Source organism: Notechis scutatus, chromosome 6, assembly GCF_049901735.1.
Source record: "Notechis scutatus isolate UNSWTSFEM ecotype Mainland chromosome 6, rNotScu1.2, whole genome shotgun sequence".
Classification (NCBI taxonomy): Eukaryota; Metazoa; Chordata; class Lepidosauria; order Squamata; family Elapidae; genus Notechis; species Notechis scutatus.
The window spans coordinates 7489863-7517789 of NC_142014.1; the positions used below are offsets into that span (position 1 = coordinate 7489863).

Here is a 27927-nt window from a genome sequence, read left to right on the forward strand (position 1 = left end):
TCTGATATTAACACAGTTGAGAAAGTCCAGAAATATTTCACAAGAAGAGTTCTCCACTCCTCTACTTGTTGCAGAATACCTTATGCCACCAGACTCGAAATTCTAGACCTAGAAAACCTAGAACTACGCCGCCTTCAGTCCAATCTAAGTATAGTATATAAAATCGTACATTGCGATGTCCTATCAGTCAATGAATACTTCAGCTTCAACCATAACAACACAAGAGCAAACAATAGATACAAACTGAAAGTTAATTGCGCCAAACTTGATTGCAGGAAATACGACCTGAGCAGCAGAATGGTCAATGTCTGGAATATTCTACCTGACTGTGTGGTTTTTTTCCCCAAACCCCCAAAACTTTAACCTTAGACTGTCTACTATTGTCCTCACCCCTTTCCTAAAGAGGTCTGTAGGGGTGTGTGCATAAGCGCACCAATATGCCTACCATCCCTGTCCTATTGTTTCTTTTATATATTTTTTATTTTTCTTATATGTATCCATGTATTCATAACTATGTTTTTACTTATACCTATTATCTTGTAAGCAATTGACAAATAAAAATAAAAATAAAAATAAATGTTCTGGGTCTATGCCAAATGTTAAACACATTTTAAATGGGTGACACAATAGTCAACTACTCTTCTGGCAGCCTTTGTTAATGGTAAAGAGTTTGAAGCTTTTATATTTCATCCAGATGTCTACTTCTCAGTTTGAATGTGTTCCTTGGTATATTTCTCTTTGCAGCTCTACAGCTGTATGCATCAGAATGTGTGTGTGTGTTAGCAGCCTGATCCTATATTCAGTTACAATTGTTGTGGTAGAATAACAGAGAAGAGGCTGGGCAGCTTTTCCCAATCTGACTCTAAAAACAGAGCAGATGCTTTTGATTATAGCTCTGGACATTTATTAGGTATTGCACTATGAACTGACATTAGTGCCAATATATGGCTCCATGTCCTATCTCTCAATTCCAGCACATATCATTTCTGTTGTGAAGGTGTCTTTCATTTGCTAAATAAGTATTTAGAGGGTTGGTCCTGGTTCAGTGCAGTGACACAGCTAATGTATTTTCAATTGTGGCTCCTACATCACCCAATATTGGCAAATTCAGCATTTTCTCCAGGTGATAGTAGCAGTATGAATATAAATTGTGAATCACTGTAAAAGTTACTGATTATGAAGTTGTTCTTCTTCATTCAAAGTAGAGAATTTTCATTAAGGACAAATCTTTTTTTTTTAATGTACACAGACAGTAAGCTACAACGTCTGGGTTCAAACCAAATCAAACCTCACATTATGGCTGGTACGATTTGTGAAACTTGACGTAGTAATGTTTGGTTTTTGATTTATCATGTTATATGGAACCAGCCATTGTGGCTTATTCAACTAATAAGATTTGATTTGATCTAATGTAATTTTGGGCAATGCTTAGGTAGACACTACCTGATATATAGGTGAGGAGTGATTCTGCTTTCCTTTAAGAATGAATAATCATATGGTCATTTATGATCTCCAAATGTATTGAGGTCCTTTTAGAATTCTCAATATAGCCATACGTGTTGAAGATTGGGTTATCTCTACTGTCAACATTGGAACTATTGAAAATATAGTTTCATAAAGAAGGTCCATAACAAACCTTATGGATCCTTTTAGGTTTCAATAGGTGGTTGAGGAAACTACCTCCAGACTCTGACATTAGAAACTTTTTGCCAAATCCCCATTCTTTCTTTTATGGGGGATATTTTAGAGAAGGTAATTCAACTTTAATAGCTAAGATGTTGCATAAAGACAATTATTTGGATCCCTTTCAGTCAAGATTTATAATTATGTGAGGGGCAAAAATGGGATTGGCTATTGTTATGAATTGGAACTTTAGTAATGGCTTACCTAGGCAAAGTATAAATTGGGGATACTATTTTATAGGAACTCTGTTCAATTGTGAGTGTTAACACCAGAGAGTACAGGTAGTCATTGACATTTGATTGTAATGGACCCTGCCCACTATGGTCTAAGTCACTGATGGCTAACCTATGACACGCGTATCACTCGTGACACGCCGAGGCACTTTGACTGACACGCCTGTTGGTGTGGGGAAAACCTGCACATTTAGAGGCTGCCTGTGCTCTCTCCAATCCCTGCTCCCTGCAGATTACCAGGCAGATTATCAGACACTTTTAGTGCCTTGAAAAATCTAGGAATGGCTTTACTCACAATTTTTCCCTCAACATACTTTTGTGAGACCTTATTCTCAGCATTAAATAATATTAAAACAAATAAAAGAAACAGACTGACAGATGAAGTTAGTAGTGCTTGCTTGGCCCTGAAGTGCACAAAATACAACCCTGCAATTGAAGATTTAGCAAATGCAATTCAGCAACAGAAAAGTCACTAAGGTAAATCATTATTTGTTTTTTGCTTTTTGAACTAATAAATATAATAAATATATTAAAAATATAACTCTTTCTTTATTAGGGCTGCAAATATTACCAAATTATTGATATTTCTTGAAGTGACACACGACCCGAGGAAGGCTACACTTTTCCCCGATTTTCGACACACCAAGCTGAAAAGGTTAGCCATCACTGGTCTAAGTCATAATGGTCATAAAGCAGGTCATAAAGCAGGTCATAAAGCAGGTCTCTACATGACTGAACCTGTTTTTACAACCTTTTTTTTCAGCAGTCATAAAGGAACCACCATAGTTGTAAAATGAAACTATTATTACCCAATGGGTAAAGTGAACCCATTGGCAAAACTGAAGTAAATGCCAGGTGTTGGCAAAAACATCATAAAATGCAATCACTTATCTACAGGATGCTGCAAATGGCTATAAATGCAGGCCAGATGCCAAGCGCTGACATGTAGTGATGTGACTGCTGGAGGGCTGTCATAACTTTGAACTGTTGCTGAGACAACAACTCCCTAAAATAGAAATGAGCAGTGAAGTCTATGCTTCTTTCATATGGAGTGGAGAAGGCTGAACCATTTCTCCCACATTATTTAACATCAACATGAAATCATCTGGAGACATCTTACATCACTTCATGATGAAGTATTGTTATTGTGCTGATATCCAGGTATGTACAAAATCTCCTCATAGAACCAAAGAATAAAAATTATAGAGGTCTTTATATGATGTCTGAAGGGTGAAAGACAGGACAAAACAAGTTGAGGTATAATTGTAGTGATATATACATCTTGGAAATACATATATACATGCATGTATATATCAATATCAACTAGGTCCACTAAGATATGTTTTAGACATGTTTAGATATGTTTATGGCTCAAGATTGCAAGGGCATGTCCTCAAGATTCCATCTGTATGTGAAGAAAATAGCAGACGGACTAAAATAAATGCTTATTAACTGGTGAATTTAGACCCCCATTTCAGTTCTAGTCACTAAATATAGAATATAAATATATTTATATAAATATTCTACTCAAATATACATGCAATTCGGCAATAGAAGCTTCTACTTCTGGGTGGGCCAGTGTAACCAAGAGGACCATTAACATCACAAGGGTAAGGACTGGGTTTTAATTAATCATTAATTCATCATTACTTGTCTGAGGACCATTAACATCACAAGGGTAATGACTGGGTTTTAATTAATCTCTGCCATATATTCAAGCTGACTAAACCTCCTTTGTGTATACCATGTCTATCTAATACATACTGCCAGAAAGCCACTGCAAATATGTCAAAAGGAATAAATATTTTTAAGGCAAACGTTAAAAATACTATATAATTTTTGGATTAAATAATGAAGCATGACTATAAAACTATATTGGCTGATTTTAACTTCAAATATGACCTGTTCTCTATGTCCTTCTGTATAATTATAATTATAAACATAAACAAAATATTATTTGAAAGATAATTATCCGCTAAATAATTTTTATTGATAAATACTAATGAAGAGAAGTAATTTTTTTTACTGAACTGAACAATCTTTCATAAAAAATTGTGCCTAAAACGCATGATAAAAATAATGAAAGATTTTGTAACATTACTGTTCTAGTGACCGAGGTTATTGTTTTGCTGTTATTCTTTAATGTTTACCAAGCATTTACAATGTAAGTACTGAACTGATATCAAAAGCTTGGCCTATTTCTCTTCTCCAAGTAATAGGAATAGGGCCAAAGGAGACAGGAACTAGGAGTGAAAAAGAACCAATGAATTGCTCTTTCACTGGCCGAGGTTTCATTGGCCAAGGTTATTTTTCACTTCAGCGTCATTTCTGAGAACAAGCAATTACTTCCCACAAGCCTAGATCTCCTGGTGGATGCAGAAATTATAGCATGTCTCTTTTATTTCACCAACATTGCAACTATATGTATACATAAACACATATAGAGGCACAATTTTTCACTTTGGGGTTTGTTTGTTTGTTTTTTGTTTGGCAGAGTTCCATTTTAAAACACTTGTGGTTTGAACTCTTCTCTTCTAAGAATTAACTGGGTGGGACTGACCATTTGCCAGTTTTTTTCTTTTTTCCCCTGCTGGTCACACAACTATATTCACTGAGAATAGTTAGTTCTCAGGTTTGCACTGGATATATAAGTTTGACTATATCCAGCCATTACATAAGCCATTACATAAGCTGTACCATACATACATACACACACACACACACACACACACACACACACACACACACACACATATTTGGGAAGAACTTGTGGTTAGATATGGCTGATGCACTCTGGTTCATAAAACTTTCTGTGGTTGAAATATTTTAAAATATCCTGAGTTTGTATCTAGGTGCTTCCAGATGCAAACTATCAATTAACAAAGGGGCCTTTTCTTGTACTTTTCAATCTCTTTTCTTCAGATATGTCAAGATAAGACAATATCTTTCTAATTGGGTATCCTTCTTCGATCTTCTCAGGCTTTGGCATCAAGAAGGTTCACCTCTTTAAACACACAGACCGGATACAAAATCCCTAGTGGAAGAAGCCTAAAATCTCGTATTTCTCTTTATTGCTTCAAGAGGTATTCAGGAGATTCAATAATATTGTTACATGTTTCATATGGAACACATCAACATGAAATGAGCTGTCCCCATGCATCAGTGAAATAACACTTCTATCCCTGAAATGAAAGAAAATGATTTGCTATAGGGACAGGGAACATCTGACTTCCAAATAACATGATGGCTGATCTAATGTGCTTTTACAGACAGCTATCTATAACATAGCTCATTTCTGCACTGCATGCTTTATCCATTTTGAGAAGGGAACATTTAGAATGTGCCATCAGTACAAACTAGGACAAGAAAATATTGATAGACTGATAAATGTAAACATAACTTGAAAGAATTCCTTGTGGATTTATGAAGGAATGACTTTGCCATCCCTCCAAATGAATGAAATTGATTCCAGTTGTTGTTAATAGATAAAAACAGTAGATTGACCTTCTAGTTAATATTTCCTTAATTTGGATGTTGTTTACTCTTGCTAAATAATACATTGCAGCATGTTAGTCAAATGGTTTTATCTTACGTCTAGGCTAGGTAAAGCTCATTTTCTTTTATGTATGTATATTTTATTTATTTTTATTTATTTTTGTCAATTGCTTACAAGATAATAGGTATAAGTAAAAACATAGTTATGAATACATTGATACATATAAGAAAAATAAAAAATAAATAAAAGAAACAATAGGACACGTCGGTAGGCACGTTGGCATGCCCCCTACAGACCTCTTAGGAAAGGGGTGAGGTCAATAGTAGACAGTCTAAGATTAAAGTTTTTGGGGTTTGGGGAAGAAACCAGAGTCAGGTAGAGTATTCCAGTAATCAAGTTTGGTGCAATTAACCTTGAGTTTGTATCTATTGTTTGCTCTTGTGTTGTTATGGTTGAAGCTGAAGTATTCATTGACAGGTAGGACATTGCAATGTATGATTTTATATACTATACTTAGATCAGACCGAAGGCGGCGTAGTTCTTGGTTTTCTAGGTCTAGAATTTCAAGTCTGGTGGCATAAGGTATTCTGCAATGAGTAGAGGAGTGGAGAACTCTCTTGTGAGTGAAAAAGGTGGGAAGATTCAGAAAATAACTGTAGAACAATCTTTTTTTTTTTTTAAAGTATCTGAATAGTTCATAAAACTCCTACTTTGTTGGTTTATAGACATTAATGTTCAGAGGGCTGGAATATTTGAGTACTAAACAGCTTCTACAATTATCAAATGCCTGAGCAGCATTTAATCACTTTCCAATGCCATAAATTGCCTCATATATTTCCTTCCACCATGAGCATTACCCTTTAATCAGACTAGATTAAAAAGTTTTAGAGATATTACATATTTATATATGAACTCTCCTAGATAATAAGGATAGACCATATGCAATAGTAATGTAAATAATAACATGGATTATTTATTTAAATAGCTGCCTCAACCGACCTTAGGCTGACTTTTAAAAAAAGAGTTTGACAAATTTCATCAACATAGCTAACCCGTTCCAAATTTCTTTTTTCTACAAGATCTGAAAACTTGAGAAATTATACAATCTAAAGGATCCTGCTCAGGCCAGGATCCCATTACTACAGCACCCACAAGTAGTTATCCTCTTTAAACATAGCAGTCCACCATTATTAAGAGCAGTCCACCATTATTCCAATATATAACAGTTCTTCTTTAATGATTGTTTTCCTGGTTTCCAGGTAAAAACTAATTTGCTTGTGATATAAAGTTGTTGGGGTATTTTTGTCCTTTTTTTCTGTAATAACTATGAACAATTCTCCTGCCCCACCCCCATGTTATACATACAGTCCTTCAAAAACTTGGTAATAGTTACTGCATCTCCTTGTAATCTTTTCTTCTCCAGGCTAAACATACCCAGATTCTACAAGTGTTCCTTGCAAGTTTTTACTTTTGGTCCTTTTATCGGTTTGGTGACTTTTTCTATTTATATTCCACTTTGTTAATATCCTTGCTAAAACATGGTGCTCAAAAGTGGATGTAGTATTCTATGATTTAGAGTTTTTTAGACCAATTGAGAATAAAGAGGAGCCATGACTTCTCTTGATCTTGATACTATACTTAAATAAATGCAATGTAGATTATATTTTCTTTTCCTGCAGTTGCATTCACTGTTGATTCATGTTCATACTGTGATCCACTTAAATATGCTGCCCTTTTTTACATTTACTACTGTCCAGCATACGTAGGTATCCAAGTCATTTTATGAATACATTACATAACTTATATGCCACAGAACATTTTCCCCAGTTTGATACTACTTATTGGATATGATTGATCAACTAGTTTTGTATTCATTTAGTGATGACAGAATCCAGCCCACATTTTGTCATTATCTTTACACAAATCTCAGGAGCATCATTCACAACTATTTTTTTACATTTCCAAAATACACCTTAAATTAATTTCAAAAGATTTAACTACAGCTATGCCATAATGGCTTAGCTTCCATATATTCTTAACATTATGGCTTAGCTATTGGGGTGAGGAGTGAACCAATGAACCACTCATAATGATTCAATATAGTCATGACTATTAATGATTGAACTAGGTGAGTATTGAATTGAGTTGAATCATATTCTACTTTCCTTATTTCTTACCTTAAGCAGAATGGTTTCAGATCCTTTCATATTAATAAGCCAGTAACAATTTGACGATTGACTGTTTTCAGCGATATGACTGAAAATAAAATGTGTATTTTTCATGAAGAAATGAGTTTGTATAAATAAGTGGGTCAACGATGTATCTAAATTGAAGGAAGCTTTTCTAATGTAAAAAAAGAGAAAAAACAATGCAACTCCAATATTTCACTTTATCAACTGAGGGGTTACTGCCTTACAGCTTGCTACCATCTTGACTTAACAGACATCAAGGTCATTTCATGACTGCTGTAGAAGGTGTTATTGCCAATTACATAGACACATGACTAATTAAAGCTAAAGCTGGATATAACTTCTATTACAACAACTGATTAAGTTTCTTTTCTAAATGCTGTAAAAACTTTTAACACTCTATTTAATTTATTTATATCCCACTTTTATTTTTTTTGATAAACCACTCAAATCAACTAACATTTCTAATACTCCTTCCTCCTTCTTTCCCCTCACAACATCCAGGAAGATGAGTTGGCCTGAGAGAGAGAGAGAGAGTAAATGGCCCCAAGTTACCCATCTGGTTTTCAGGCCTAAGATGGGAGTGGATATCACTGTCTCCTGGTTTCTAATCAATAGCCTCAATCAAAAAAGAACAAATCAACATCCTTTCTTTTTCTCTTCCTGATCATTTTTTTTTATTATAGCAATTATCGCATAATAAATAATAATAAAATAAACAATTATAGAACAGCTGTTTTCATGACCATCAAATACTTTACTGAATAATTACATGGAAGAACCCCCAAACTCCACTGAGATTTTATCCTGTCTTAAATTCAAAGTGAATGAAAGAATGGAATGGGACACAGTCTGGCCTTTGACTTGGCCTTTCAGCAACCTCAATGTATTGAGGCAGGAGGTCTGGAGAAGAACATAGTGAGAAGAATATGCACTTGAAACATCAGGGTTCTGGATCATTCACACCTGCCCCTGGACTTCATACACATCTCTAATTTCTTTCCACTTTCTCTCCATAAGTTTAGGTAGATGTGTAACCAGGACCAGAGTCACAGTAAACCTCTATCAGCTTTGCAACACATTATGAGAGCATTATATTTTTCATTCTTTTTCTTTATAGTACTGAATGCTTCTTATATTTCTATAACAACAAACTTCATGTATTTTACATAAAACTCTCCATTTTGTCACAATTTTATTACATAGATCTCAAACGAAGAATTTTAGTTATATTCCTTAGTCTAAATAGACATTGAGGTCAGATTCACTAAAAATTATTCAAAGTGAACTGAAGTTATCTGATGTACAAAACAGTAATAGGACTGTTACTTATAGTATTATAGTATTCAGAAACTATACAAGGCAAAATATTAAATGAGATATCATGAACTTATCCAATTCATAATTTATCATATTTTTAAATCAAGTATACAGAATTATGGAACAAAACAACTAGTGAAAGTGGTGTTTGATTAAAAAATAATAATAAAGCCTATAAACTATTGTAATATAATTTGAACTATTTTGTTTAGCAACCTTTTTTTTCCTTCCTCCCTCATGCCAAAAACTCTTCAGACATCAAATTCTACTTTATATAAAAAGATAAACATGTGTATTAATATATATATATGTTTGCAGAATCCTAAGTACCTATTTATATATTTCTTACCCTGATGTACAGCACATGATAAAGTGAGTATATACTTTAAATTTACTAGTTAGAACATTTAAACCAATAGACTAAAATGTTCCAAATAAAAATATAATAAGATTCAGAAGAAAATTGATGAATTGTACAATGTGATAATCTAATATACAAAATTATACTTGTAACCATTTCTTTTATTAACTATGAATTCTGAAAGTTATCTTTCAGATAGCTTTTCTATGATGCTGATCAATGGTTACTCTATCAACATAGTATTTCTAGTAGAACAGAATTACTTTTCATTAGGAGAAGAGTTTGTTATCATCTTAAACAAGAGGTAAATTTATAACTGTACTTATAAATGCTGTAAAGATCCAAGTAACTTTGTAATTTTTTTCTTTTCCTTTGTTTCCTTTACTTCTTTCCTTTCTCACACTTTAGCCTCTTTGATTTCTTTAGTTTTTCTTATTTTATATTAATTCATATCTATCTTTCTGAAAATCTTTAATCATATGTATATGTAATATAACTGCCATGGCAAGACAAGACTGCATAATCAAAGCAGCACAACAGCAGGAATTAAGCACCAGATCCATAGAAGCAGGGGTCTATCACACTTAGACTGGACCCAAGACATACACTATGCAGAGAGATCTCAGAGTTAATCCAACACATAGTAGCAGGGTGAAAGCTGAAGGCAGGAACAGCATACACTGAATGGCACAATCAAGTAGCTAGCATTGTGTACAGGAACATCTACAAGTATATGTCCTAGACCCTTCCAAACCCAGATGAAAGGTTCTATTGAAGGATGTGGAGAATAACAGGGGTAAGATCCTATGGAACTTCCAGATCCAAATGGATACACAGATACTGGCCAATCAACCAGACATCATGGTAGTAGATAGTACTAAAGGCAACAGTGGTGATAGATGTAATGATGCCAAGTGACAACAACATCAGGATGGAATCAAAGAAACTGGAAAGCACCAGGGCTTAAAGGAAGAACTAGAGGAGATGTTAAAAGTAAAGGCCAAAATGGTCCCAGTGGTGGTAGGAGCACCCAGGGTTGTGACTTCTAAGATAGGAGAGTGGCTCCAACAGACCCCAAGAAAACATCAGAACTCTCAGTCCAGAAGACTGTTAGGAACAGGTAAGATACTGTGAAGAATCTTCAAACACCCAGGCCTCTGATTAAGGACTCAAGATTGAAAAAAACACATACCACCCATAGGCCTGAGAAGAGAATTTATATCATTCTCTCTCTCTTTCTCCCTCCCTCCCTCTCTCTCCCTCCCTCCCTCCCTCTCTCTCCTATCTATCATCATCTTCATCTCATTAGGTGTCTTCCTGAGTGTCTAATTACTACCGTATTTGCCGGCGTATAAGACGACTGGGCGTATAAGACGAGCCCCCAACATTTCCACTCAAAATATAGTTTTTGTTATATACTCGCAGTATAAGACGACCCCCCACTTGGAGGCATGCTTTTCAAGGCAAAAAGTCGTCTCATACGCCGGCAAATACGGTAAGTTGTAACACTTGGGGTATTCTGGATATAATTCTTGATTGACACCCCCAACCCCTTTCCCCCAAACTTACAAAGCCACCAAAATGCTTTAGAGAGGCAGCTTCGCCTTTCTCAGGCTGGCACTCAATTCCTCTCCCTTTCTTTGTGACAGCCCCCCGCGTGCGTGCCATCGGGACTCCAAGGGTGGGGGATGGACAGCTGCCAACTCTCTCTCTCTCTCTCTGTGTGTGTGTGTGTGTGTGGTGTGGAGGGTAATTCGGCTATCTCTGGCCTCCGCTCGGTTTTAAAGTCGCTTGGCCGGTTCCCAAGTCGCAAGCGCCCGCTGGCCGGGAGACGCGGCGCCGGGTGGAAGCTCGGTGCAGGGGAGGCAGATCTTTCTCTCTTAAGCGGGGAGGCGAGGAGGGGACAAGAGGAGGGACGGGACGGGACGGGACAGGGGGCGGGAGGAGGGCGCTCGCCTTCTTCCACCGCCCACCGGACCCTTTCTTCCCAAGGGGACCCTGGAAAGCAGCTCGGGAGCCGGGTGGCCCTGCCCAGCGGGGTCCCATCAGGAACTTCCTGAGGACACCCCCCGCCCCAAGCACAGCCCTCCTGGTCTTTCAAAGAGGGAGGGAGAAGCGGGAGGAGCAAATTGCCGCCCCGCCCCGCTGCCCAGAAGGAGGGCGCCACAGTCCACCCCCACCACCTTCTCCCCCCACTCCCCGGGCCATTACGCGGCTCGGGGCTGGCTGGGCGAAGCGGCCCGCCAGAGACCCTCCGCTCCACCCCCACCCCACCTCCAGATTGGCCTCCAAGCTCCCGAGCCGGGCGGAGGGTGGGTGGGTGGGTGGGAGGAGGAGGAGGAAGAGAGACTTCGGCTGGGCTTGAAGGGGCTTCGCAAGTTGCGGAGCTTCGCCCCGTCGCTCTTGCACCGAGTGACAATGTATTTACCGGCGTATAAGACGACCCCCACTTGGAGGCATGTTTTTAGGGCAAAAAAGTCGTCTTATACGCCGGCAAATACGGTATATTACAAACCATTAATTCTTTAGACAGCAAAACGTATTTACTTACAGATTTATAGATGTTACACTGTTGATTTTGGCCCATTGCCATTAATAAGAGTTCATTTAAAAATTCAGTTAATTTAGTTTCTATGAAGTGAATACTAAATGCTTTTAAATGGTGGTTTTTGAGAAATGATAACTTTAATTTGCCCCTTCACTAGTTTCAGAGCCTACAAGATTTTGGTTCTGTAAATAACTGCATAAAAGTTAAAGCATGCATCCAAACCTATAGAAAAAAGCAGTGTTTAACCTGTTATGCAGAGATACTGTCAGTCTGCATACAAATTTTACTTTACTTTTACTACTACTTATACTTAGCATGGTATTTAGCATGGTATAATTCACTGCTACAATAATTGTGCAGTTATGCAATGTAGACCATAAAGGAAGCACAATCAGAAGAGTTAATTCAATTTTATTGTAAGGTTATATTAAGAAAATTTTGCAAGTCTAAAAACAGATCCCCCCTGGTCTTCATTAAAACCCAAGAAATTAGGGAAAGTCCCCTCTGAGCCACTTGTCCCACCCACACCCCATTTTGGAATAGGTTGTCCTTTATTGACCCTTCCCTTGGCTGCATCTCTTGTCTCCATCTCCCAAGGTCATCCCCTCATCCCATTATATCTACTCACGAAGGACTAATATGCTAAACTCCATCTATTGGTCTCCATTATTTGCTCGAATAAAAAAATCCATTCTTAGAACTTCTTCAGATTAAGCTCTGGTTCTAATAATTTTTGTCACCAGAAACTATAATTCCAAGTCTTGTATTTATTAAAATCAATGAATTAGAAGATGTTTTAGAGAGGAAATGTGGTTCTCTGAATTTTCTTACAAATATATACCGTATTTGCCGGCGTATAAGACGACTGGGCGTATAAGACGAGCCCCAACATTTCCACTCAAAATATAGTTTTGTTATATACTCGCAGTATAAGACGACCCCCCACTTGGAGGCATGCTTTTCAAGGCAAAAAGTCGTCTCATACGCCGGCAAATACGGTAAGTTGTAACACTTGGGGTATTCTGGATATAATTCTTGATTGACACCCCCAACCCCTTTCCCCCAAACTTACAAAGCCACCAAAATGCTTTAGAGAGGCAGCTTCGCCTTTCTCAGGCTGGCACTCAATTCCTCTCCCTTTCTTTGTGACAGCCCCGCGTGCGTGCCATCGGGACTCCAAGGGTGGGGGATGGACAGCTGCCAACTCTCTCTCTCTCTCTCTCTGTGTGTGTGTGTGTGTGTGTGTGTGGTGTGGAGGGTAATTCCGGCTATCTCTGGCCTCCGCTCGGTTTTAAAGTCGCTTGGCCGGTTCCCAAGTCGCAAGCGCCCGCTGGCCGGGAGACGCGCGCCGGGTGGAAGCTCGGTGCAGGGGAGGCAGATCTTTCTCTCTTAAGCGGGAGGCGAGGAGGGGACAAGAGGAGGGACGGGACGGGACGGGACAGGGGGCGGGAGGAGGGCGCTCGCCTTCTTCCACCGCCCACCGGACCCTTTTCTTCCCAAGGGGACCCTGAAAGCAGCTCGGGAGCCGGGTGGCCCTGCCCAGCGGGGTCCCATCAGGAACTTCCTGAGGACACCCCCCCGCCCCAAGCACAGCCCTCCTGGTCTTTCAAAGAGGGAGGGAGAAGCGGGAGGAGCAAATTGCCGCCCCGCCCGCTGCCCAGAAGGAGGGGCGCCACAGTCCACCCCCACCACCTTCTCCCCCCACTCCCCGGGCCATTACGCGCTCGGGCTGGCTGGGTGAAGCGGCCCCGCCAGAGACCCTCCCGCTCCACCCCACCCCACCTCCAGATTGGCCTCCCCAGCGCCCGAGCCGGGCGGAGGGTGGGTGGGAGGAGGAGGAGGAAGAGAGACTTCGGCTGGGCTTGAAGGGGCTTCGCAAGTTGCGGAGCTCCGCCCCGTCGCTCTTGCACCGAGTGACAATGTATTTACCGGCGTATAAGACGACCCCCCACTTGGAGGCATGTTTTTAGGGCAAAAAGTCATCTTATACGCCGGCAAATACGGTAGTTGTTTCAGTCTTTTTTGAATTGTTTAGATGGTGTAAACTAAATTTCACTAGGTTGTAGAAGCATGACGGAACCACTTCTTTATGTATGTTAGGAACTTCCTTTTATACTGTAAAAGATTTAACTATGGGTTCAATATAGTAGACTCATAATATGCAAACACATTCTCCTTTTAATTTGTATTCACAGCATACACACTCAAACTTTTCACGAGCTGTTACCAGATATGCACTGAATATATATTAAGAACAGTGCATAATATGTAACTAAAACCATGATGTATGATGAATCTATCATGTAGAAAATAATAATATGCTATATTAGTTCAGGATGAACTTTTATTATAGATGAATGGATTAAGTATAATATAATCTACATCTTACCTGAATCTTTATGTTTTCTTTTTCTGATAGGAGTAATTTTTTTCTCCCAAATAATTCATGGTCAGTCATTGTATAATCTAGGGTTAATATGTACTTGGGAAAGAATAAATGGTCAATTATTTAATCTATATAATGATGCTAAATCTACATGCAGATGTCATAGCTCAATAACTCAACTAATTTGTTTAGTATTTTCTTCTTTGTGTGTGTGTGTGTGTGTGTGTGTGTGTGTGTAATGCTTGTGCTTATATTTGAGCTAAATGATAAATTCTGGAGTGCTTAAAAACTTTTATTGATACTAATGAAAGCATGTGATTTTAGCATACCATTCATTATTTGCACAACAGAAGTATTCACTATTTTAGAAAGCAGTAGAAAATAGGTCTTACATGGAAATATTTTTGTGAAAACATGACAAAAAAGCTCTGATACCTCCATTTATCAACAGATTTATACTTTAATACTGTTGAGCAAATGCAGTGATTGCTTACAACCCTCTACAAATATATATAAAATATAGATTTCAAATAACACTAGACTGAAATGCCACTTGCTTGCAAAGCGGAATGAAACACCATAATCTGGAAAAATCTCATTTTTCTTCTCAGTTGTATATTTCTTATTATATGTACCAATAACACCTGAAATTACAGTAATTGAAATACACTAATGTGATAAAATTGTTTCCATTTATTCAGTTTGTTTACTCTGCATATCTCATAGCACTTTTTGTTCAGCTGATATTACTATTTGCTGATGGTGATTGGTACTTTCCTCATGTGATTCCTCTTCCACCAGCAATTTCATGCTGATGCCATTCAATCTACTTTGCTGGAAATATACTTATAAACAAAGGTTGGTCAGAATCTCTCTAAACCTACTTCTTTTTCATATGTGTGCATGTATAATCTAACACAGTGTTTTATGTTGGTGAGCATTATAATTAGGATTTAGTCTATGGTCTTAACTGAAAAAAAATTAAGCTGCTTTTTTACACAATGTTGTAGTACTCATTAGTAATTGCTAAATGGTTATGTATTATACTCTTGAGTTACAATGTGATTCTCAGCAAAGCTGACTCCTTTCATCCTTGATACTTAATTTGATCCTTAAATCTGTAGCTATTACTGTAATATTTGGAGATTATGAGTATTATTTAGATGGGACGTGAGTACAAATTATGTTATATGCTGCTTTATATGCAATTTGGACGACATACTCTACTTCTATGCCTAATTTTATACAGGTAGTACAATATTTTGCTAAGTATTCTGGCTGTTAAATTAACTGGGACATTGTCCATTTCCTAACATAGTTAACATAGTTATAGAAAGAGTTGAATGTTGTGATTTTCACTGAGCATATAACATACTTGGCATGTTATATTTCCCAAAGATTTTTGTAAACACTTGGAAATATATTGAAACTTTTAGAAAAGAATGAATTGGATGCAAATAAATGGATTAAGATCCAACTATGTCTCTGGGGTAAAATGTTAATATAATGCATATTATCCTCTGTTTGATTTTTGTCTTTCAAAATATCCCAGTATAAATACCAAATAAATATTTTTGTCATATTGATAGTTTATTTAGAGAATTTACTTGGGCCTTCATGTCAGGGCTACCACCGATCAATTCCTAAAAAGAAAATGCTTGACTCCATAGATTCAGAGAAAAGGTACTTTTACTAGGCAAGAACTGATTTCAGCAAAAGTCAGGCAAAATCTGAAGCAAAATGCAGGTGAAGAGACAAATTGAAACTAACCCCAGCCCCCCCCACCAGTGGCCAGGCAACCAGAGTTCAATCATCAGCCAGGAAGATGCTTTGGGAACATTTCTGGTTCAGGTGCATCGCACCTCCTTCATGCATGCCGTTCCCAGGACTGTTGGCCTTGAAGAAGTTAAACAACCCAAGATTGTCTCTCCACATCCAGGCCACCCCATCACTTAGCAGAAATTCCAGTTTCATCTCCTGCATGTTCCCCTCCCAAATACCCATTGGTTCTTCCCCCACTGTTTCCAGCTTGCAACTGGCAGCAAGCTTGAAGGAAACTGAAGATGTCCAGGCTGACACTTCATTAGCTAAATTGAGAGTACCACTTGAGGTGTCTCTTTGATTCAACTTTTTTTGTGAAAGTATCATTGGGCTTATATTTTATCAGCATGAGTATTAGAATGAAAAATTAGTCCAACTTCATCCTTTTCCAAGTCCTATTTATTGCTTTGTAATCATGGCAAGTTCTACCACATGTAGTAAAAAGGTCTTTTATTTCTTGGAGTTCTGGTGGTGAGAACTCGTTATGGCATATTGGAATATAGGTTGGGTTTTGATAATACTCATGAATATTTTAAGTATTTGGAAAAATTCAAAAAATCCTAAATGGCAATGTATTCCATAAGCTAGGATTTCTGATCTTTACCAACTTAACACAAGGTAAAATAATAAGGGAAGAGATAAATTCCTTTATTTGATCTTAACAAGTATGCAAATTATGATGGATGAATATGTTCTTTCATATAATGTTGTTTCACATGACTTAAAGCTTCAAAAATAAGGGCAGCAGTTTGGAGTAAAACTGTACCTGCAGAGAACATATTGGTGATGTTTTTAATTTAAACTTCAGAAGACTTCCACCAATGATTTTACATAGATTTATTTATTTATTTATTTGATTTGCCAATTGTTTACAAGATAATAAGTATAAATGTATACATAGTTGTGAATACATGAAATGGTTACATATAAGAAAATAAAAGAATAAGAGAAACAATAGGACAGGGACGGTAGGCACGTTGGTGCGCTTATGCACGCCCCTACAGACCTCTTAGGAAAGGGGTGAGGTCAATAGTAGACAGTCTAAGGTTAAAGTTTTTGGAGTTTGGGGAAGAAACTACAGAGTCGGGTAGAGTATTCCAGACATTGACCACTCTATTGCTGAAGTCGTATTTCCTGCAATTTCCTGTCGTATTTCCTGAAGTCGTATTTCCTACATAGATGCTACATAGATTCCTACATACACGAAGGAATAATATCAGATTTTTGTTGGCTAGTAAAGTCAACATGTGGCTTCATGTTTTGAAACTCTGAGGCATCCTAGTGTTCCGGACTAGCAGGCTTGAAAGCCTGCAAAGCGGATTGGTCCGCTAACAGCGGGTTGTGATTGGTTGCTCCAGACTGATCCGATTGGCTAGTAAACGGGCTGCCGCGATTGGGCAAACCAAGCGCGGCAAGCTCAAATCACTGTCATTGGCCGTTTAGCCGCAGCCAGCTCTATAAAAGGGGCTGCTGCGGCTAGGATATTTTGCTCAGATCGGAAGTCACTAATAAAGAGCTGTAGTTACTTTCTGAGTCTTGTCTCCGTTCTTGGACCCATCCTTCCAGATATAACACTAGAGTATGATTAAATATTGAATGAAATATTCAAGAACGTATCATAAAGTGAAATTGCTTATTTATGCTGTAGGCCCATGGCCATAAGGTAGAACTTTCTGAACCAAAGTCTGCAAGTACTCTGCCTTCTAAACCTAACACAGCCAAGTGTTCCAGAAGGTAATGTTGGTACTGAAAGACAATGACAGATCTCTCACCATTTCTTTTTAACCACTTGAAAAGTTAGAGTGGATCCTTCCTTCCTTCCTTCCTTCCTTCCTTCCTTCCTTCCTTCCTTCCTTCCTTCCTTCTTTTATCTGTACATTCCATCTCTTCCCTTAGTTTGCCAAGGTCATTTCCACAAACAAACCCGTCTACTAAATCTAACTAATACTAATATCCTTGTTTGAGAGGCAATTTTCTCAATGATGTAAAGTACAAGATTTGATTAGGTTAGCTGTAAAAATACTGAATATCTTTTTTTCCCCATTTTCATTTTGTCTTTACTCTGTACATTCAGCAAGTAAATAAAAACAGAGACACAGAAAATAGTTATTGGTTTAATAAATTGTAAGATTTATATGGAAATGACAAAGTAGCTCTTTATTTTGTCATTTATTTTTCTGTAGTTCTGTGATGAAGGAATGAATTCAAATGGGCAATTAAGTTACATTTCCTTTCAAGAATTCAACATAGAAGGCAGTAAATGAGAATTGCATACTCCCTTATGATACCAAAGCAGAATACAGTTTGTAGCTCAAGATCAATAGATCCCTTAAAAGGTAAATGGCAGAAAATAGCTTAGTGGGTAATATGTTAGGATAGTATTCCTATCCTCAAAACAAATATATTTTTTAACACTTCCTGCTTTTCTTATTGAAGATTTCCTACTAATTGTACACAATAAGGAAAACAGAGTAAATATTAAAAGACCAAATCAATATTTGGGTCAATGTAATTTTTAACATTCTGATACAATGTCTAATATTCCATTATAAGTAAAATCTGAACTTTTGAGAACAGGGAGACTTAAATAATCCAAATTATTTTTAGATTTAAAGGTTTTTTTTTCTTTCTTTCTTTCTTTCTTTCTTTCTTTCTTTCTTTCTTTCTTTCTTTCTTTCTTTCTTTCTTTCTTTCTTTCTTTCTTTCTTTCTTTCTTTCTTTCTTTCTTTCTTTCTTCTTCTTATCAAATATGTGTTAGATACAGAGGTGGTATTCAGCAGGTTCTGACCAGTTCTGGAGAACCGGTAGCGGAAATTTTGAGTAGTTCGGGGAACCGGCAAATACCATCTCTGACTGGAGATTTTACAATATCCTTCCCTTGCCATGCCCACCAAGCCACGCCCACAGAACCGGTAGTAAATTTTTTTGAATCCCACCGATTAGATAACAGATATAAGAATAAACATGATTATTAACACAAGAAATTGATACAAATAAAAAGGGTACATTAGGACGGTAGGCACATTGATGCACTTATGCACGCCCCTTACAGACCTCTTAGGAATGGGGTGAGGTCAACAGTAGACAATCTAAGGTTAAAGTTTTGGGGGTTTGGGGAAGAAACCACAGAGTCAGGTAGTGTATTCCAGGCATTGACCATTCTGTTGCTGAAGTTGTATTTCCTGCAATTGAGTTTGGTGTGGTTTACCTTAAGTTTGTATCTATTGTATGCTCATGTATTGTTGCAGTTGAAGCTGAAGTTGTCATTGATGGGTAGGACATTGCAATAGATAATTTTATGTATTACGCTTAGGTCAGATCGAAGGCTGTGTAGTTTTAAGTTGTCTAAGCCTAAAATTTCAAGTCTGGTGGTATAAGGTATTCTGCAAGTAGAGGAGGGGAGGACTCTTCTTGTGAAATATCTCTGGACTCTCTCAATTGCATTATTGTCTGATATGCAGTGCGGGTTCCAGACAGATGAGCTGTATTCGAGTGTTGGTCTAGCAAATGTTTTGTATGCTCTAGTTAGCAGTAGAATATTACCAGAGAAAAAGCTATGCAGGATTAGGTTAACAATTCTTAATGCCTTTTTGGCAATGTTGTTACAGTGGGCTCTAGCACTTAAATCAGTGGTGGCTAACCTTTTTTGGCTCCTGTGCTGAAAATTGCGTGCGTGCTTGCACTTGCTTGCTCGCATGCCAGCACCCAGAAGGCAATGTGCACGTCCCCACCCCCTGTGCATGCACATGAAATCCTCCCCCGCTGCCCCCTTACCTGCACTGTGCATGCGCGCCTCTTTCAGTTGATTTTTGGGCCTTTTTTGTCCTACCAGAGGCTTACCAGAAGCCATAGTGGGATAAACCCAAATATCAAGGAAAGGACTCTGGAAATCGGGGGGGGGGGGGGTGGGGGGGGGGGGGGGGTGGGGGGGTTTGGGGGGGTGGGGGGGGGGGGGGTTTAAGGAGAGCAGCAAGCAGTGTCTGGAATGCTTCAACAAATTCCCTGTGGTGCCGGTTCTTTCTACAGATATATTGCAGTTCATGTGAATGATGCACTTCCTCCCTTATTTAAACTTCAGAGTGCCATGTGACACTCGCAACCATTTATTCCTGGTTGAATTTCTCATATTGGGACCTTTCCAATCATCATATGGTTGTTGGATTCTCAAATCTTTCATTCCAAAATAGAATTTAGATGCTATATTGGGCTCTAACTGACATAACAGATCCAGACTGTAATGGAAATGCTACAAACAGCATTGCTGATTAGACGAACTTTTCTTTTGTATTACATGGGATCAAACCAGAGGTGGTATTCAGCAGGTTTTGACCAGTTTGGGAGAATCGGTAGTGGAAATTTTGAGTAGTTTGGAGAACCGGCAAATACTACCTCTGACTGGCCCGCCCCCATCTATTCTCTGCTTCCCAAGTCCCAGCTGGTTGGATGGGTCTTCTTTTGTTGCCCTGCACAGGAGAACGGAGCGGGAAAGGAGGTTAGTGAGGTGGGGAGGGAATGGGATTTTTGCAGTATCTTTCCCCTGCCACACCCACCAAGCCACACCATGCCCAAGCCATGCCCACAGAACCGGTAGTAAAAAAAATTAAATCCCACCACTGAACCAAACCCTGATGCTGCCAAAGAACCCACTTTCTTAGACTGTCATAGTCCCCAAGGCACACAATATCTGTCCTAAATGTGATTGCACTTGCAGTGAAAGACCAGATCTACAGTTTGAAAATAAATTCCATACAGCATTTTCCCCCATACACTTGTCTCACTCCTCCTGATTTTGGAAGTCTGAAACAGATAGGAATTCCATCTCTCAATTGGTGCTTCCTCTAGCTGAGCAACAAAAGTTGGTGCAAAATTGCAAATACATTGGTATTTCATTTTATCGGGAAACAGTAGCTCATGCATTCACCAAGACTCACCTCTGCTTCACACAGAAAAGGTGAAATTCTTTCCCCTGCCCTACTCTGCATTTTCAATATGTAAATGTATGTCTGTTTAGTTCATATATGTCAACATGTCTATAATATATCACGGCTCATCTTCCACTTCTACAGCATATGTGTGCAAAATTACACTTCCCCTTCTTTTGGGAGAAAAACCTGGCTGCAAAACCATGGTATAATGTAGTCATCATTCCATCCAGTGGAAATTTATAAAGCATTTTATAACTGAACCTAGAGCTTATATATATATAATATATAAGGGGAAGTGTAATTTTGCACACATATGCTGTAGAAGTGGAAGATGAGCCGTGATATATTATAGACATGTTGTACTCTGACAATAAAGGTAATAATATGAGGTAACTGAATGGATTAGTCCTTAGTTTACTTGGCAACAGCGAGGCATGCTCGGGCAGAGTGTGCGAAGAACCGCTTTCGCAAAGTTTTCCTTCCCCAAGGGGTGGGGGACACACGTCCCAAAGTAAAGATGCTTTTTGGTTATTTTCAGCGTCTATTTTAGCTCCTTATGGGCCTGGCTCTGCACGTTTGAAGTCGGTGACCAACACCGCGCCTGACCTCAATTTGCCGGGGGCGGAGGGATCTTTTTTGGCAACAAATATTTTGCTTCCTCCGACTAAAACGTGGGAGGCGTTTCAGGGTGCTTTGCATCCATTTGAGACGCTCCATTTTTGTTTTTTTATGGTTTCAGGGTTGCGCCCTAGCTTTGCGGAAAGCAGAGGGGCAGCTTTTTGCAGGACTCGGCGGAGAGGACTGACGGATGTCCCAAGCAAAAAAACCTCTTCCTTCGGGGCCTGATGATGGGCCGGAGCGCGCCATTCCGGCGGGAAGCAGCTGCCTGACTTCGCTCCCTTGCGGTGAGTTGCTGGGATAGTTTTCTTAGAAGCGCGGAGACACTCCCGGTTTGGGTTTTGAGTTTTCTGCGCCTCCCCAGGCTGGCCTCTTTCCCGTCCCGCGGAAACTTGAGGGGAAGCTTCGAGCACAAGGCGAGATTGGGGTTCCACGTTTCGCTTCTTCCCGTTGTCTTTTCACTTGCACCAAGAAGAGATTGGACTGCCATTTGTCAGGAATGGTGTGGGCAGGGTCTCAAATTGAAACTTTAGACTTGTGGACTTCAACTCCCAGAATTCTCCAGACAGCTATGTTATGCTGGAGAATTCTGGGAGTTGAAGTCCACAAGTCTTAAAGTTGCCAAATTTGAAGACCTCTGGTGTAGGGTCTCCCGCTTGGGTGGGGGGTTGAGCTAGATGACCTACAAGGTCCCTTCCAACTCAGATTATCTGTATCACTTCAAAACACCATATGTACATCCCAAAAAAAAAACAAAACTCGAGTTTCTCTGTCGGTCCCGTTTTCCTGTTTTTTTATTTTTATTTGCGACGCCTCCCACATTCCTTAGGCGTGCTGAGGAATGCAGAAGTACGTGAAACTTCACTCCCGGGCCGAGTGGGAAGTTGTAATAGGCTTGTTTTCTCTCCCTGATCTTCTTCCTGCAAGTATTGTTATTAGCTTAGATAGCTGATCCGGAAAGGCAGTATGGGTGCCTTGAAATGCCTGTAAATGTTTTCTTGCATTGGGTTAGATGCTAAGTTTGTCTGAGAAATAAATAGTCGAAGCAAGAAGGATTTAGAAGGTGTTCCTATGATATTACCCCTGGTGGTAACCTACAAGTTAAGATAGACTCTTCTGCTAATGAAATCAATCAGAATAGAGCTGGAAGGGACCTCCTGCTATACTATTTCAGAAAGTGACTGTCCAGTCTCTTCTTTAAAAACTTCAGTGATAAATTACCCACAACTTCTGATGGCAAAGCGATCCCACTGGTTAATTTTCCTCACGGTTAGGAAGTTTCTGCTTAATTCTAGATTGCTTCTCTCCTTGATTAGTTTCTATCCATTGTTTCTTGTTCTGGTGCTTTGGAAAATAAGTTGATCACTTCCTCTTTGTGGCAAACTTTCAAATATTGTTATTGTCCGCCCCCCCCCCCTCTCAGTCCTCCTTTCTTCTAGACTAGCCAAACCCAAATCCTGTAACGGTTCTTCATATGTTTTTTTTATCTCCAAGCCCTTAATCATCTTAGTTGCTGTTCTTTGCACTTTTCCAAAATCTCAACATTTTTTTTTTTGTAATGGGGCGACCAAAACTAGAAGGAACTATTCCAGGTGTGGCCTTACTAAGGCTTTATAAAGCAGTACTAATACGTCACGTGATTCTATGCCTCAAACCAAGGATTGTCTTAGCTTTTTTGGTTGCTGCTGTATACTGCAGGCTCATATTTAAGTCATCATCCAGTAGGACTCCAAGGTCCCTCACAATTACTGTTTTTTTTTTAGCCAGGTTTTGCCTAAACTGTAGTTGTGCCTTTGGTTTTTCCTGCCTAAGTGTAAAGCCTTGCTTTTCTCCACATTAAATTTCATTTTATTAGATAAGGGCCCGTTGTTCAAGTTTGTTAAGATCTTTTTGGATTTTGAGCTTGTCTTCTGGGATGTTGGCTATTCCTGCCAGCTTAGGCTGTCTTCCTTTTTGAGTCTGATTTTATATTGATTTCATTATTTTATATGTGGCTTGGATTTAAAAGATACTAAATAATGCAACTTGCATTTGAAGGAAAAGAAATACAACGCTCTACAACTGTTTAGTGAAATTTTCCTTGGGTGATAGCGATAGCAAGATAATAATGGAGAAGAATTAATTAAACTTGAAATGCTTGATGATAATACACTTTCTTCTTTTGTGTTTAACAGGATTATCTTTGCCATCTTGATTTCTGAAGAGCTATTTTGTAAGACCTATATAATATGGGTCATCCATACACATTAACTAAGCATAAAATTAAAGTCTCTTAGTTGGCTGTAAGTTCTATTGAATACAGCTGGACTTATTTCCAAGTAAATCATGCATAGGATCCCATGATTGGTATAGTGAGTGCTGCAGAGGTTAATGCAGCTGGCTTTAACATGCATACATAGTAGCAGTGGTTAAGGGTTATTTTAAAAATTAATCCAAAGTGCAGGGAAACCATCCTGATGAAAATGGCTTCTCTTCCATATTTCAATTAGCGGTACAAAAAAGTTCCTCTTGTCATGACAAAAACTCTTTCTCTTTCATTAATGGGCTTACATTTTCGTTCAGATCAGAATTGGGAAAAGGAAGGTAATCCTTCACATTTAAAATTATGTCCAGAAACTTCATCTAGTAAAAATATTTCATTCTTAAGCATTGAATGTGGCCCCCTTACTGTTTTTTTTATTCGTGTCAAAAGCATCACAATTAAAGTAAGGCATACTATATAATATAAAATTTAAAATTCAAGATTAAAATATTCACAAATTAAACAGATCTTTCCCAGAAACTACCGTGTTTCTCATATAATAAGGCTGGGTCTTTTTTTTTTTTTTTGAGCCCCGAAAAAATGGCTGGGCCGTCTTTTCGGGGGTGACTTAATTCTCCCCCTCGCATCTTTGGGCGGGCGGGCAGCGATGGCTTGGATGTTGACCTCGGCATTGGTGGGGCACTTCATATCAGGGTCAACGCAGGCAGCACCATATCCAGGTGTGCAACAAAAGTACTTCCTAACGGCAAGCCCCCCCACCATTCCCCCCATTTCGCATGTTTTAATATAGGCCTTAATTTGGGGGGAGGGGTTTAATTTCATTTCATGCCTATAAAACATGCTGGGACTTCCTATTGGGGGAGGCCATATTGTTGAAGAAACAGGGTAGCAACATTAATTGTGTTCTGTCGTGCTGCCGTGAGGTCCTCAAGTATACACTGATTGGGGCACAAAGGGCAGGTATACATATATGTTGTTGCCTGCATGTCACCACAATCGCAAAGAGCAGAAGCAATCGGATAGCCCATTTGTTCAGAGTGTCTCTGGATCTTGTTGTACCTATCTATTAAATAATTTCCATACTTCCTGTTGTGGAGCGGCGGTAAATACAGAGGCAGACACGGAGCTAACAGACAAGAGGCTTTATTCAAAGAATAAAGGGTTGCTGCGGCTGCCGGGGCTAACAGGCAGTCAGCTGGCGGCAACAGCTGATGCCGTTTGACAGCTCCTTTTATAGCCGGCTGTCAAACGGCATCAACCAATGGGAGCGGTCCGCGGCTCCCGCCAGAAGTGCGGACCTGACTGAGGACTACAGTCAGTCTGTGAATACAACACTTCCCAGCTTTGATCAGACCCAGGTGCCAGTTTCTCTGTTGGTTCCATCTGGGGTTGGTTCTTTGTAGCTTTCCATAGATCCACTCTGCTTTCAAAGTCTTCCACTGACCTAAGGAAGTTTTTCCTGAATTTTAGTCTCTGTTGAGCTGGTTGTTGGCCATAGAGAGAATTGTAGTCTAGATACTGATGATCTGAGTCTCTTTCTGTATGCTTCTTCTTCTCTTGTGAACAGCAGGCGGGGTAATGCCAGCTAGACGGTAGATCTTATCTGGAGGGGTAGGTTTAAGACATTTGGTGCAAAGTGAAACATCTTCAAGGAAAAAAGTCCAGGGGTAGGTTGTTAGGGGTTTGCAGGGGTTCTGGAGAGCCCCTAGCTAAGTTTCTGTGCAGTTTGGAAAACCCCCAAATCCCACTCCTGGCTGGCCCTGCCCACCCTACCCGATGCTCCCAGGAGTCCCTAGGCAGCCCGTTTCGGATGCAGGTAAGTGCAGGGCATGCATGGAGGCTCAGGGAGGGCCAAAAACGGGCCTCCTGGAAGTTAGGGAAGGCCAGAAATGGGCCTGTTTCCAGCTTCCAGAGAGCCTCCGGAGCCCAGGGAGGCCATTTTCGCCCTCCCAGAGGCTCGAGGAAAACCTCTGGAGCCCAGGGACGGCAAAAACGCCCCACCTGCTATGGTGCAGGAGGCCAACTAGGTCACACCCACCATGGCCATGTTACTTTATGCGATTTACTCCTATGAAGGCAACTTGATGCCTATCTCATGGTAAAGAAAGAACATTTCATTTTCGTAGTAATTAGATGCAATTTTAATCCTGCTATTTGATGATACTTTTATGATGTGTATGTTTTACATTTTAACTGTTAGCCTATTGTTAAATCACCCCAGAGATATAACTGTATTATGAAAATATTTCAATGACTCACTGCTGAACTATCCAACAATTTCCGAGACAACAAAAAGTATAATATTTCCGTGTCACTCTATTATGGAACTACAGCCAGACCTTTTCAATGCAGATTTGTATTTTATATACCACTGTCTACCTCCAATTATTATAATTCTACTATTTAAACAATTTTGTAAAGATATTACTTATAAGTATTTACAAGATTCTATTTTGAATATCTGCCTTCTACATTTAGAAAGGGATGGCTTTTAAAGTAGGCTTTGGAAAAGACTCAGTGATACTTAGCATAAGCGATTTCAGATTATTTACATATAGGTAAATACTACAGGTAGTATAATGTTTTCTCCGATAGACAGGTGATTTGATTGAATTCATGTTTTAACTTAGTGTCCTAGTCCACTAATAATCTCATTGCCTTAGTCTAAACTGGGTCTTAACAATTACCAAAGGAATTACGCATCAGCATGCCATTTATTACTAGGTTCTGCAATTATTTGATATAGTAAGAAGAAGCCACCCTATAGTCACCAGATTGAACTATAGCCAAGTTATTTGTCAGATTTAAATTTCTGTTCTTGAGAGGATAGTTTCTAATTTCAGTTCTGCATTAGAAAACTACCTGGATATTTGAAAGAAAGCTCTTAAAATACAGTTGGTACTTTTTCATAGGTAGCAAAATTGTTCTTCAAACAGAAATTGAGCATTTGTGTTTATGGCAAATTGTTTGACTGCATCAGAAGTTTAGTTCCTTCCCTATTTTCTATGAAATCTTGGAACTGCTGTTTTCTACCATGTTTGATTCAGAATTCTAATTTAATTGTACTTTAACTACCCTTCTCAATTGTGGTACAAATTGCTTTAAGGTATTCACAGGTAACTAACACTGGCTTCTCATTAAGGGGACAAGGAGATACAATTGATTCTACTAGAAACATGCTCTACATCACGGGTATCAAACTTGATTGCATCATGTGACATATCATTACATATCTCAATGTTTTTTGCCTTTGCGGAGCTGGGGTGTGTGTGGTCTGCTCGTGACACATCTAGTCCATAGGCTGCCAGTTTGACACCCCTGCTCTACATGTTTTCCCAATTCTAGGGAGCTTGCCTGTTAAACTTAATGTCAGGCAGTGCTCCATTCAAAATCCAAGAAAGAAATACTTAGACTCTTTTAATTAGAGAAAAGATATCTTTTACTGGAAATGAAGTGGTAGCAACCATAGAATTCTGAATCTGAGGAATTAGGCACATAAATCACATATACAAAGTGATGGAGTTGATCCCACCCCCAATAGTTCAAATGATTCTTCCAATTAAAAGTTGTGAATATCATCATGTGGACATCTTCAGGTGTTGATGAAGTTTCTGTCCGTTGACCTTGGCATACTTTGATAAAGGTTTGCAGCTGCGCAGAGAAAAGAAAGCTAAGCAAGAAATAGAAACCTAAGCAAGAATGCACTCTCCCCCCTCCTCAGTTTATACAATGCCAGTTTGCACCACCTCGCTTCCCATACTTATCCCCCCTCCTTCCCCCGTTACTTATGGCAGCTGAAAGATGCAAAGCAATAGTAGAAGATCTTGAAGGCTGACACTTAATGTAGTTACTATAGGAGAAGGTGAGCTCAGAAAACCACATTTGAATATCAGATGGAATACAATTGTTATTCATTCATTCATTCTTCATTTTTTAGTCAACTTGTTTTCATTCATGCCCACTTTCCCTCCATCTAATGTTCTTATGCTTTAGTCACACTAATAAGCCATAGCTTACAGTATTTACTTTTGTTTTCTTAACAACTGTTTGGTTACAAGCTGCACATATAAAATCAGACTTATGA

The 27927-nt window shown here is 39.0% G+C and overlaps 1 protein-coding gene across 1 annotated transcript in view; it reads left to right on the forward strand.

The window, feature by feature from the left end:
* The first annotated feature begins 21591 nt into the window (after positions 1 to 21591).
* The window catches only part of MDFIC (MyoD family inhibitor domain containing), a 64960-nt gene continuing 58624 nt past the window's right edge, over positions 21592 to 27927 (forward strand). The window contains exon 1 of the mRNA XM_026669091.2: positions 21592 to 21867. Within this exon, the coding sequence (XP_026524876.1) occupies positions 21771 to 21867 (97 nt within the window). The 5' untranslated portion in view covers positions 21592 to 21770. The remainder of the gene's footprint in view (positions 21868 to 27927) is intronic.